This window comes from Rhinoraja longicauda, chromosome 6 (genome assembly GCF_053455715.1).
Source record: "Rhinoraja longicauda isolate Sanriku21f chromosome 6, sRhiLon1.1, whole genome shotgun sequence".
NCBI classification, from domain to species: domain Eukaryota; kingdom Metazoa; phylum Chordata; class Chondrichthyes; order Rajiformes; family Arhynchobatidae; genus Rhinoraja; species Rhinoraja longicauda.
The window spans coordinates 43,436,554-43,451,349 of NC_135958.1; the positions used below are offsets into that span (position 1 = coordinate 43,436,554).

Consider the following 14,796-nt stretch of genomic DNA (forward strand, 5'->3'; position numbering starts at 1 on the left):
CAAATTTGTTTGATAAAGGCTTGTGTAAAGACACAGAATAAATGGAAGTTCTTCTGAAGGTGTGGAGTTCACTCTCTCTAAAGATCACAGACACCCTTCTTCACACTTTCGTCAGGGCGGCGGGACAAAGAAATGATATAGGTGGAGACAGGAATACAGTGGGAGAGAGTAGGAGGGCAGGAGGAATCAGAGGGGGAGCAGCGAGAGCATGTTGCTAAACTCTCGCCGAAGAGGAGAACTTCTTCAAAGTAGAGTTACTCCAGCATTTTGTGACGAAACGTCACCCATTCCCTCTCCTAGATGCTGCCTGACCTGCTGAGTTACTCCAGCATTTTGTGACTCCTCTCTTTGACGAGAGTTTAGCAACATGCTCTCTCGCTGCTCCCCCTGATTCCTCCTGCTCTCTCCACTGTCTTCCTGTCTCCACCTATATTCTTTCTTTGTCCCGCCCCCCTGACATCAGTCTGAAGAAGGGTCTCGACCCGAAACGTCACCCATTCCCTCTCTCCTAGATGCTGCCTGACCCGCTGAGTTACTCCAGCATTTTGTGATACCTTCGATTTGTACCAGCATCTGCAGTTATTTTCAATAACTTTGAGATTTTTAAACTGTTTTTTTCAGCTTGAGTATCCTCTGAGTAAAAACTATTTTTCCAGATGCTTCGTGTAAATTTGGTTTCCTATGAATTCTATTTGTATTCTCCGACTACACTTTCCCAAAACGACATTCTGCTTAATCTTGCAAGAATGATCCCCTCGTAGTTCCTACATAAGATGCAATGACTACGGTGTCACCCTGGCTTTTATTGGCTCCTCTCGTTTAAACTGGACACCAGTTGTGGAGCCTGATCCGCCACAGTCACCACAGCCTCCAATCTAACCTCCACACTCACCAAAGCAATTCCTCCACATTTTCCTTTGAGCTGTGATTTTGATTGTGAAGCTGATTTTTAGGTCGGTGGGTGGTGGTGGAGAAACACGTGCAATCCGTTTCTCCTTGTTTTCTGATATAACAATAGGTTGCGACATCACCAAGCATTTATTTCTGTAGATTCATTAAGCACCTGCCTGTTTGGACAATCAATAATGGTGGCAAATGTGGAACTCTGCCGAGAGATGGAACTGTTCCTGACATAGAAGCTCGTGGAGTGCAGATATCAGAGGTCACTTACTTCTCACTTTCTCCTAACCATTTGGACATGAGGTCAGATGAAGATACAGAGAAGAATGTTGAGTTATTGGCCTCTGTTGCTACAGCTTTGGCTAGGTAGGACTTTCCTGTACCTGGAGGGCCGAACAGCAAGATCCCACGCCAAGGTGTTCTTTTACCTACAAACATGAACAGACCACAGCAGCAATTAGATAACCCAGTCACAATCCTACCAAAGATTGCAAGGGACAAGAAAACTTTTTTTTTCAATCACAGAATCGCGTACAATTCATGGCACAGGGGACAGCTACCTGGCCATTCATCTCCATGCCTCTACAATGGAGTTATTTTGGGCATTCCTGTCCAGCCCCAGCTCTGTAACCTTGTAGTGTACGGCTCTCAAAGCACTCATCAAGGTAACCCTTAATGATGGTGAGAATCTCTGTTGCCACCATGCTCAGGCAGCAAGTTCCAGATATCCATGACTTTTGGTGAAGAGCTTCTCACATCTCCATGTCATTCACTCCTCCACCTCTCTGCTCAAAGTTGTCACCATAATTTTGTATTCCTCAAATCTGCCCTCAGTCTCCTTTTTTCCTGAAACATCCAACCATGACAAACTCTCCTCACAATACACCTCGAGCACTCCCTGTACCACCCATAGACCTGTGGTGATCTCTCTGCTTCTATCACTAGCTTCCCATGATCAGAAGTGCACACTACTCCACCAATGGCCCAATTAATATTGTATGCATTACCGCTGCCTTCACCAGAGAGGACAGAGTTTTCACATTTGTGGAATCTACTATTTTCTTTCACAAGCTTAGAAATAAATCTTTACTTGATTTTACCTGACAATGTTTTTTTCAGGCTGCTTTGCCTGTCAAGTTTATAGTAGAACTATATATAGGAACAGCCCCTTCATGCCATGATGTTTGTGCTGACCGTGATGCTAAATTAAACTCATTCTCACAGCCTGCACATGGTCCACATCCCTCCATTCCCTGCATATCCACGTACATATCTAACAGCCTCTTAAATGTCACTGTCGTACTTTCCACCACCACCCCTGGCGGCACATTCCAGGCACCCACCACTCTGTTAAAACAAACACTTGCCCTTCACATCTCCTTTAAACTTTCCCCCTCTCACTTTAAACCTATACCTAGTATTTGACATTTCAGTCCAGGGTAGAAGACCAACCATCCTATCTATCCCTATCATAATTTTACATACTTTTGTCAGGTCTTCCCTCAACCTCCAACGCACCAGAGACAACAATCCAAGTTTGGAATCCAATCTAATATCCTTGGGATTTTCTCGAATTTCGCTCGCAAAGCCAGTTTGTGGACCTTCTAACTGCCCACCCGAGTTATTTCCTGCTTGCTTTATATTCCTCAAAGGCCCTGTCCGATTTCATCTTCTTAAACCTTACATACACTTCCTTTTTCTTTTTGACCAAATGTACAAAATCTTTGTCCATCCAAGGTTCCCTTACCTTGCCATCCTTATCTTTCCTCCTCACTGGAACATCCAGCTATCTCTGAACTACATAGAAAAAAGGTGCAGGAGGAGGCCATTCGGCTCATGGCTGATTATCATGGCTGATTATCCACAATCAATAACCCGTGCCTGCCTTCTCCCCATATCCCTTGATTCTACTAGCCCCTGGAGCTCTATCTAACTCTCTCTTAAATCCATCCAGTGATTTGGCCTCCACTGCCCTCTGTGGCAGAGAATTCCACAAATTCACAACTCTCTGGGTGAAAAAGTTCCTTCTCACCTCAGTTTTAAATGGCCTCCCCTTTATTCTAAGACTATGGCCCCTGGTTCTGGACTCGCCCAACATTGGGAACATTTTTCCTGCATCTAGCTTGTCCAGTTCTTTTATAATTTTATATGTCTCTATAAGATCCCCTCTCATCCTTCGAAACTCCAGTGAATACAAGCCTAGTCTTTTCAATTTCCTCATAAGACAGTCCCGCCATCCCAGGGATCAATCTTGTAAACCTATGCTGCACTGCCTTAATTACAAGGATGTCCTTCCTCAAATTAGGAGACCAAAACTGTACACAATACTCCAGATGTGGTCTTACCAGGGCCCTATACAACTGCAGAAGAACCTCTTTACTCCTATACTGAAATCCTCTCGTTATTAAGGCCAACATGCCATTAGCTTTCTTCACTGCCTGCTGTACTTGCATGCCAACTTTCAGTGACTGGTGTACAAGGACACCCAGGTCTCACTGCACTCCCCCCTTACCTAACTTGACACCATTAAGACCACCTGCCTCCTTGTTTTTGCCGCCAAAGTGGATAACCTCACATTTATCTATATTATACTGCACCTGCCACGCATCTGCCCACTCACTCAACCTGTCCAGATCACCCTGCAACCTCCTAACATCCTCTTCGCAGTTCACACTGCCACCCAGCTTTGTGTCATCTGCAAACTTGCTAGTGTGGCTTCTCTGATCAGCTGGCCTTTAAATGCGTCAGTCATGGACTTAGCCAATAACTGCTCCCAGTTTACTCTCCCCAGCTTCTACTTTCATGTTGTAATCTGTCTTATCCAAATTTGGTACCTTTTCTCAAGGTCCAGACATCCTTATTCAGTTGTGATCACTGTCCCCAAAATGCTCTTCCACTGAAATACCAGTTCCCTGGCCAGGTTTGTTTCCCAATCCAAGGTTTTCTGCCTCCTTTCCCACTAAACACATCCTTCCTATGGCTAGGCAGTCAAAGGTGCACACAATTTTCCAAGTGCAGTCCATCAACATCTCGTACAGACGAACCATAACATTTTAACTCTTGTACTCAGTGAACCGGCAGACCCTGAGTGACTGTCTCGCTACTTTCAGGGAACTATATACTTGACCCCGCCATCTCTTTGTTATACAACACTCCCCAATTCTCTGCCCTTCACTGCATGTCCTGGTTTAACACCACTTCAAAATGGTCCTGCTTTAACTTTAAAATGCACCACTTCACATTGGTGTAAATGTAATTCCATCTGCCATTGCTTGACCCACTTTCCCATCGGATCTAGATCCTCTTGTAACCTGAGCAACATTCTTCAATGTCCATTAAACTAGCAGGTGTCATCGACAAACCTACACTCTCATCCAATTTATGAATATTCATGTCAAACAGAGGCAGACCAAGCTCCGATCCCCGCCGCACACCAATGGTCAAGGGCCACATCCTGACTCCTTCAATAAGCCAACACTGTACACAGTCGGCTAGTTCACCCAGGTTCTCATGTCATCTGACCTTCTGAACTAGCCTGCCCTGCAGGACCTTTGTGGTGTTTCTGTTACACATGACACCTTGCTCCTTTGTTGAAGTCATGTGCTTCTCTTCTGCCTCTTGACTGAGAGTACGGTTCAGTCTCTGCGCTGTACCACAGAAGAGCAGCCTGCCCAGGTCAGGATTCCCCCTCAGCCGTTCCTTGGCTGCCTTCAATTCTCTGCCTTTCTATTATCCTGGAGAAAGTGAGTAACATCGTCCAGTGATCCGATCGTCATGTCTTTGAGAACCTCACAATGTTGCCAGCTGTGATGGGCAGAATATTAGCAGTACCTCAGGATGCCAGAGCTGGAAGTCTGAGCTTTGAGTCTGCAAATGACTACCTCTCCCAGAAATGTTAAACATCACCAACCATTATAGACATTGGTAAATCCTGACTGTGTAAATGGGTGGGATATTGGGAGAAACTAGAACTGTGGGCTGTTGTTCAATAGCGTGTGGCTCCATTTAATATGTGGACGAGCAACAAACAAAATACTTTGAATGTTTTCGTAGCAACAATAGATTGAACCAGTTAACAAAGATGGTGTAAGGTGGGTAGAAAGGAATGTGGTTCTAATCAAATCGGCCATGACATTAAATGGTGACGCAGTGGGGTTAGTGTAGATGGGCAAAAAGGTCAGCATGGGTGCATTGGGGTGAAGGGTCAGTTTGCTGTATGGCTCTGAATCCTACTCCTAATTGATATATGTGTAAGAAAAAAACTGCAAATACTGGTTAAAATTGAAGGTAGACACAAAATGCTGGAGTAACTCAGCAGGTCAGGCAGCATCTCTGGAGAGAAGGAATGGTTGACGTTTCGGGTCGAGACCCTTCTGTCGCCCATTCCTTCTCTCCAGAGATGCTGCCTGGCCCGCTGAGTTACTCCAGCATCTTGTGTCTACCTCCTAATTGATATATCCTGTTTCAATTTTCCATCCTAGTGACATCTGATTGACAATAGACAATAGACAATAGACAATAGGTGCAGGAGTAGGCCATTCAGCCCTTCGAGCCAGCACCGCCATTCAATGCGATCATGGCTGATCACTATCAATCAGTACCCCGTTCCTGCCTTCTCCCCATACCCCCTCACTCCGCTATCCTTAAGAGCTCTATCCAGCTCTCTCTTGAAAGCATCCAACGAACTGGCCTCCACTGCCTTCTGAGGCAGAGAATTCCACACCTTCACCACCCTCTGACTGAAAAAGTTCTTCCTCATCTCCGTTCTAAATGGCCTACCCCTTATTCTCAAACTGTGGCCCCTTGTTCTGGACTCCCCCAACATTGGGAACATGTTATCTGCCTCTAATGTGTCCAATCCCCTAATTATCTTATATGTTTCAATAAGATCCCCCCTCATCCTTCTAAATTCCAGTGTATACAAGCCCAATCGCTCCAGCCTTTCAACATACGACAGTCCCGCCATTCCGGGAATTAATCTAGTGAACCTACGCTGCACGCCCTCCATAGCAAGAATATCCTTCCTCAAATTTGGAGACCAAAACTGCACACAGTACTCCAGGTGCGGTCTCACCAGGGCCCGGTACAACTGTAGAAGGACCTCTTTGCTCCTATACTCAACTCCTCTTGTTACGAAGGCCAACATTCCATTGGCTTTCTTCACTGCCTGCTGAACCTGCATGCTTCCTTTCATTGACTGATGCACTAGGACACCCAGATCTCGTTGAACTCCCCCTCCTCCTAACTTGACACCATTCAGATAATAATCTGCCTTTCTATTCTTACTTCCAAAGTGAATAACCTCACACTTATCTACATTAAACTGCATCTGCCATGTATCCGCCCACTCACACAACCTGTCCAGGTCACCCTGCAGCCTTATTGCATCTTCCTCACAATTCACACTACCCCCCAACTTAGTATCATCTGCAAATTTGCTAATGGTACTTTTAATCCCTTCGTCTAAGTCTTGAAAGTACTTACTGAGGCTGATCTTGCACCTCAACACTGATCTCCTCTTTCATCTCTGCTAGTGGACTCACATGGGGTAATGGTACATTCCCATGAGGCATTTGGCTATAGGCATTCATTAATGGCTTAACAAACACCCTTTGCTTCTGAAGTTTGGGTTGCGTTGTAAACCACCTTTTCAACCTGCCTGCCATTTTTAAGTCCTGTACACGTACCACAAAGTCTGTTTGTTCTGGTCCACTTTTCAGAACTGTGCCCTCTAGTGGATACAGACACGAGCGCAGAAAATGGCCCTTTGCCCATGAGGTGCACTCATCCACCAAGCACCCGTTGATACTAATCGTAGTACTTGCCTTGGCAATTCAAATATTTGTCTAGATATTTTGTGTCCCCTCTTTTCTCTCCAGATTCCCCTTCAGTAATGCAATGTTAATCTATACTGCAATGTTGCAGGGAAATGGCCAGTAGAGTTTTCCCCAAGGACCAACACTTCTTTATATGTAAACAGACTGATTCTGGCCCCTGCTGTTCCTTGTGTCTACTGCATGAGCTGTGATGAGGATGGTAAAAGAAGCATTCACGTTGATGGGGTGGCCAGATCGGTGGCAGGTTGGTTTAATGCTGAGGAATGGCAGCGTGATATTTTGGAAGAACGATGAAAAGCAGCAATATAAACAAGCCCACCATCTTTGCAGGGAGAGTTGCTCTTGCTGTTGGGAAGAGTTTAAACTAATTGACTTTTAAAAATAATTAATTCAGTAATTAATTACTGATACAGTAGCACATCGATCAGCTGGAAAGTACACCAGAATATTGGCAGATTGGATTTAATCCAGACAAGTGTGAGGTGAAGCTCTTTGGGAAATTAAATTATAGTAAAACACAAAGAGCAAACGACAGGGACCTTAGGAGCATTGATGGACTGAGAAACCTAGAATGCTCATCTATACCTCCTGAAAGTGACGACACAGGTAGAGCAAAAGTGAACAAGATGTTTGGCTCAGTTGCCTTTGTAGGCTGAGGCAATGACTAGTATACAGTGTTACAACTGTACAAAAGATTGTTTAGACCGCACTGGAAGTATTATGTACAGTTCTGGTCGCCACCTTGATAATCTTCTCCGTGGATTGTCACCTTGTCGTGGTGGAGAAGCTCGTGTGGTCCTGAGATGCTGAGAGCGATGCCGTCTGGAGCTACGCTCCTGGTAGGATCACCCCTGACAAAGAGCAATCCAACCAAGACCTCAACGGTGGAACAGGCGGAGGATGACGGCTGACTTTAATGGAGCGTCACAACAGCTGGGAAGGCTGCAGCAAAAAAGGGTCCCCGGTCGTCTTGGATTCCATGCCACTGGATCCTGACCAAGATCTGTCAAGGACTGTGTGGTGGCTGTCTGTACACCAGTCTCCCCACATTAAACAATGTCATGCACAGGCGTCCGATATAAAAGAGGACAGTCATACTCGTTTCGAGTAACCGCCAATGATGAGAGTGGCATTAGTAGAAGAGATTCACCAGGATTTTTCTGGAATGGAGGGCTGTTGTTATTAAGAGATAATCAAATGGGGTGACCTTATGGAAAGTTAACTTATGAGGGGAACAAGAGGATAGTCAGTGTTTTTTCCCTGGGTAGGGGAGTCAAAATCTAGACAGTACAGGTTTAATGTGAGTGGGGAGAAATTTTCCTTTCCACCCAATTCCAATGAAGGTTTTTAACCCAAAACACAAACTAATTCTCTCCAAAGATGTAACCCACAGCAAAATAATTCAGCAGTTTACATTTTATGACCATTTCCCAGGAATAAGACAGGAAAGATACAAAGGTCAGAACAAGGGACAAATGTTGAGCAGGGAAAAAAGCCGCCAGGTTCAAAACCATACCTGTGAACAGGTGAGGGAATTTGATGGGCAGTATCACTGCTTCCTTCAGAGCCTCCTTTGCTACTTCCAACCCTGCCACGTCATTCCACCGCACATTGGGCTTCTCCATCACAATCGCACCTGAATACAAGAAGAAAATAAAGGAATCAAGTTCAAATCAAATTAAACAAAAATCTGTCTGCCTCATGGAAAGTCAACACATGAACAGATACGCAAAAAATAAATGCAAAAAAGTAACGATGATAAAGGAAACAAGCCATTTGTCGGATGAAAACGAAAAGATAGTGCAACTTGGGTGGAGGAGGGATAGAGAGGGAATGCCGGAGCTACCTGAATTTAGAGAAATCAATATTCATACCACTGGGCTGTAAGCTGGACCCACAGATCAGTTAACCTGACTTCAAAAGCAGCAAAAATACCAGCATCTATTTTCAAGTAAGTGTAAGTGTAATAATGTAGTTATGTTCATAAACCACAAAGAATAAACTCACTTATCCATTATTTATTCAACTTGAATTTGGATGCAATTGGCAAAACTTGCTATTCTGGGTTTCCCGCTCACCACACACCCCCCCGCTCACCACACTCCCCCCCACTCACACCACCCACCCGCTCACAACACTCCCCCCCCACTCACCACACTCACCCCCCTACTCACCACACCCCGCTCACCACTCCCCCCCACTCACCACACCCCCCCGCTCACCACACTCCCCCCGCTCACCACACTCCCCCCCGCTCACCACACCCCCCCAGCTCACCACACCCCCCCCGCTCACCACACTCCCCCCCCACTCACCACACCCACCCGCTCACCACACTCCCTCCCCACTCACCACACTCACCCCCTACTCACCACACCCCACTCACCACACTCCCCCCCCACTCACCACAACCCCCCCCCACTCACCACAACCCCCCCACTCACCACACCCCCCCCACTCACCACTCCCTCCCGCCCACCACACCCCCCCCGCTCACCACACTCCCCCCCCCGCTCACCACACCCCGCTCACCACACTCCCCCCCGCTCACCACACACCCCCCCGCTCACCACACACCCCCCACTCACCACTCCCCCCCACTCACCACACTCCTCCCCACTCACCACTCCCCACACCCCGCTCACCACACCCCCCCCGCTCACCACACTCCCCCCCTTCTCACCACCCCCCCGCTCACCACACTCCCCCCACTCACCACACTCCCCCCCCCCGCTCACTACACCTTCCGCTCACCACACCCCCCCCGCTCACCACACTCCCCCCCGCTCACCACACACACCCCCGCTCACCACACTCCCCCCCGCTCACCACACACCCCCCCGCTCACCACTCCCCCCTGCTCACCACACACCCCCCCGCTCACCACACCCCCCCCGCTCACCACACTCCCCCTGCTCACCACACTCCCCCCCACTCACCACACTCACCCCCCTACTCACCACACCCCGCTCACCACACTCCCCCCACTCACCACACCCACCTGCTCACCACACTCCCCCCCACTCACCACACTCACCCCCCTACTCACCACACCCCGCTCACCACACTCCCCCCCCACTCACCACCCCCCCCCACTCACCACACTCCCCCCGCTCACCACACTCCCCCCACGCTCACCACACCCCCCCCTCACCACACTCACCCCCCCCACTCACCACACTCACCCCCCTACTCACCACATCCCGCTCACCACACTCCCCCCCCACCACACTCCCCCCCTCACCACTCCCCCCCCCACTCACCACTCCCCCCCGACTCACCACTCCCCCCCCGCTCACCACACTCCCCCCCACTCACCACTCCCCCCCACTCACCACCCTACTCACCACACCCCGCTCACCACACTCCCCCCCCACTCACCACTCCCCCCCACTCACCACACTCACCCCCCTACTCACCACACCCCGCTCACCACACTCCCCCCCACTCACCACACTCCCCCCCACTCACCACACCCCCCCCCCCACTCCCCCCCCACTCACCATACTCCCCCCCACTCACCACACTCCCTCCCCACTCACCACTCCCCCCCCACTCACCACACTCACCCCCCCACTCACCACTCACCCCCCCGCTCACCACACTCCCCCCCGCTCACCACACTCCCCCCGTCTCACCACACACCCCCCCACTCACCACACCCCCCCCACTCACCACTCCCTCCCGCCCACCACACCCCCCCCGCTCACCACACTCCCCCCCCCGCTCACCACACCCCGCTCACCACACACCCCCCCGCTCACCACACACCCCCCCACTCACCACTCCCCCCCACTCACCACACTCCTCCCCACTCACCACACCCCCCCCGCTCACCACACTCCCCCCCCTTCTCACCACCCCCCCGCTCACCACACTCCCCCCACACTCACCACACTCCCCCCCGCTCACTACACCCTCCGCTCACCACACCCCCCCCGCTCACCACACTCCCCCCCGCTCACCACACACACCCCCGCTCACCACACTCCCCCCCGCTCACCACACACCCCCCCGCTCACCACTCCCCCCTGCTCACCACACACCCCCCCGCTCACCACACCCCCCCCGCTCACCACACTCCCCCTGCTCACCACACTCCCCCCCTGCTCACCACACTCCCCCCCACTCACCACACTCACCCCCCTACTCACCACACCCCGCTCACCACACCCACCTGCTCACCACACTCCCCCCCACTCACCACACTCACCCCCCTACTCACCACACCCCGCTCACCACACTCCCCCCCACTCACCACCCCCCCCCCACTCACCACACTCCCCCCGCTCACCACACTCCCCCCACGCTCACCACACCCCCCCCCCACTCACCCCCCTACTCACCACATCCCGCTCACCACACTCCCCCCCCCCACCACACTCCCCCCCCCTCACCACTCCCCCCCCCTCACCACTCCCCCCCGACTCACCACTCCCCCCCCCGCTCACCACACCCCCCCCCGCTCACCACACTCCCCCCCACTCACCACACCCCCCCACTCACCACACTCACCCCCCTACTCACCACACCCCGCTCACCACACTCCCCCCCCACTCACCACACTCCCCCCCCACTCACCACACTCACCCCCGCTCACCACACTCCCCCCCACTCACCACTCCCCCCCCGCTCACCACACTCCCCCCCCACTCACCACACTCACCCCCCCACTCACCACTCACCCCCCCGCTCACCACACTCCCCCTTGCTCACCCCTCCCACTCACCACACTCACCCCCCCCACTCACCACACTCCCCCCCACTCACCACACCCCCCCCACTCACCACACCCCCCCCACTCACCACACCCCCCCCCACTCACCACACTCCCCCCCACTCACCACACTCACCCCCCCCACTCACCACACTCCCCCCCACTCACCACACACACCCCCGCTCACCACACTCCCCCCCACTCACCACTCCCCCCCCGCTCACCACACTCCCCCCCCACTCACCACACTCACCCTCCCCACTCACCACACCCCGCTCACCACACTCCCCCTTGCTCACCCCTCCCACTCACCACACTCACCCCCCCCTGCCTACCACACCCAACCCCCTCACCACACTACCCCCCCCCTGCTCACCACTCCCTTCTTCCTCACCACACTCCCCGCTCACCACATGCCTCCCCGCTCTCCGGCACATCTACATACTGAGTCACACCATGCTCACGCCTGGCAATCCTCAATTTGACCCAGATTTTCAACCTGGAGTTGTACGCTCAGACAGGCTGGGTGCAGTGTAATTGTGTGGCTCTGCAGCTAGAGATGGGGTAGGAGGTAAGTTGCAGTTACCTCTGCTACAGTGAGGGGCTCACTCACCCATTAGCTGCTCTTGCAGTTTCTTCTTCTCTGGATTCTCTCCTTCGCTGTCACTGTCACTCCTGAAAACAAAAGTCAGATTAAAGCTACAGCATCCCGATGCGCCGGGGAGATCAAACAGAAAGAGGCATAAATGATACAAAGAGAAGAGTACACAGGAAATGAATGTCTGGAAGCACTGTTGAAAGCTGAACCTGTTTAATCTGAGAGCCATTTCATTTGCTGGAATGAGAGCAGCACCAACAGCACCCAAGCAACTCGACAACATCCAGGGATACACTTCATCCCAGCTATCTCCACCTGGCCCATGCTTCCTTCCTTCTTCTGACCACAGCTTAAATATTCAGTTTAGCTTAGTTTAGACGCAGCATGGAAATAGGCCCTTCGGCCCACTGAGTCCGCGCTGACTAGCCTTCACCCGTCCAATAGTTCTATCCTACACACTAGGTACAATTTGCAGAAGACAATTGACCTACCAGCCTACGATAGACACAAAAAGCTGGAGTAATTCAGCGGGTCAGTCAGCATCACTGGAGAAAAGGAATAGGTGAAGTTTCGGGTCAAGTCCCTTTTTCAGACTTCAGACCTGTGCGTCTTTGGGATGTATGAGGAAACCAGGGTACCTGGAGAAAACCCACGTGGTCACTCGACAGCACCCATAGTCAGGATTGAACTCAGATCTCTGTGCCACCTTGCATCCATATCTTTCATCATCTAGGGTTCCACACTGCCAGCCTTCCCTGTACTCTAACATCAACATGCAGACCTCAAACTCACATTATCTGACTATGAAAAGCCTCCCACTTGATAGACCTCTTTGCCCTCTAACAACTTTTCCTACTCCAACCAACACTTACAAGTTCATGTCGAATACCGCCAACCTTGACCGTACCCTGATTTAGAACTTTAACTTGTGAACCAGTTCGGTCCTTATCCATAATTGTTTTAGAGCTAATAGAACTGTGGTGACTGGTCCCCTCCCCTCCCCTCCTCCGCCCCCCATCCCATCCACTCTCCTACCCGCTCCTCCCCTCCACCCCCATCCCATCTCCTCTCAACATCAACTCGCTACGCAGCGAGGCCAGGCCAGTGGCGAGGCCAAGCCAGCGGCGGGGCGAGGCATGTGTTTTGCGGAAAAATGTGAGGCGAAATCAGAATGGGGGAAATGAAATAAGAAAGCGTAAATTTTCCGCCAAATTCGGAAGGATTGGGAGGTCTGCATTGTTGTACAGTGCAATCTTGGGGTTCAAGTACATAGCTCCCTGAAAGTGGCAACACAAGCAGAACGAGTGGTAGATAGCTCACAGTAAGCTTGCAGTGATATACAATTTCTCAGCATCTCCCCTAATATGCTTTGAAGAAATGTCTGTTTGGTTTAGTTTAGAGATACAGTGCGGAAGCAGGGCCTTCGGCCCACCAAATCGGTGCCAACCAGTGATCCCCTCATATTAACACTATCCCTACACACACTAGGAACAATTTACAATATACCAAGTCAATTAGCCTACAAACATGCACGTCTTTGGAGTGTGGGAGAAAACCGGAGCTTTGCAGAGAAAACACACACAGGTCACGGGGAGAACGTACAATCTCCATACAGACAGCACCCGTAGCCAGGATCGAACATGGGTCTCTGGCACTGTAAGGCAGCAACTCTACTGCTGTTTATTGAGTGCAGATGAAATAGATGTAGAAAACTTCACAGTCACAGTTCAATAAAAAAATGGAACGGGGAGGCTTTTAATGACTGGTGGATAAATCGTGCATGTTCAGAGGAGGTTGGATGTCCCATGGATATCCGCAATGGAGACAACCTGGAAGTGGAGATGGACAACTATGAATGAACAACACGCAGCCCCGGTGAGACTGCGCCTGGAAACCAGACAGCAGCCTGGTCTTCCCACCCAAGGTAGCAAATGTTCACCAGACTGACTCCTGGGAGGAGAGTAGGAACCCGGGACCCATACTGCCCACAGCTTGGCAGCTGACGGGAAGTGTGGAGTTCACGATTTACCCGGCTGGCATGTCTAGAACCAAAGGTCACACTATCCTAAAACAAGGATAAAGCATTGACATCACAAAATGTCTTCACCCTGAGGGTGGGAAATACTTGGAAACGTTAACCAAGAGGACACCGAGCCTCAGCAATGGGGCATGTCCAAGATACAGACGATGGACATTGCGATATTGCGGTAATCGTTATTACTCCCAAACACCAGACAAGTTAATGGCAGTGAATGTACACAAATCCAGTAACTTCTCAGCTGATGCTGAAGCAATGAGACAGTGGACGGGCAGGACACAGACAGACCCAAAGTTGACGGAGGTAACAGGACTGCAATCGTTATTTGTCTACTACCCCAGAGACCAATCTCCCCAAAACTCACCCCTTCCCTGCACATACCCTTTGTCATTTTGCTGTGATTCTTTCACCGGCTTTTTGCCCTGCTTGTCTTTGTTTTTTAAATACTCCTTCAGTTTCTCTGCTCTGTCCAGGTACTGAACACATTTGGCTCGAATACTCTCCTTCGCCTTTTCTCCATGCGCCTCATCTGTAACGAAAACATTGCAGTATGTCAGTCACGGTTCAATCAAATGCCTGTCCACTTCCACCACCCCAGATGCCGAGGAATGGTCACACCAGCACCGCGCCCACGTGACTCGTCCATGGCACATTAAAGCAGCGGACTGCTGGCAAACTGGGGGCACCATCCCCAGACCCATCCCAC

At 50.8% G+C, this 14,796-nt stretch overlaps 1 protein-coding gene across 1 annotated transcript in view; it reads right to left on the reverse strand.

Annotated features, from left to right (window-relative positions):
• Positions 1–14,796, reverse strand: part of LOC144594426 (vacuolar protein sorting-associated protein 4A) — a 35,977-nt gene that overhangs the window by 7,269 nt on the left and 13,912 nt on the right. The window contains exons 3-6 of the mRNA XM_078400890.1: positions 14,472–14,619; positions 12,068–12,129; positions 8,254–8,373; positions 1,172–1,328 (exon numbers count right to left, since the gene is read on the reverse strand). Coding sequence (XP_078257016.1) covers positions 1,172–1,328; positions 8,254–8,373; positions 12,068–12,129; positions 14,472–14,619 — 487 coding nt within the window. The remainder of the gene's footprint in view (positions 1–1,171; positions 1,329–8,253; positions 8,374–12,067; positions 12,130–14,471; positions 14,620–14,796) is intronic.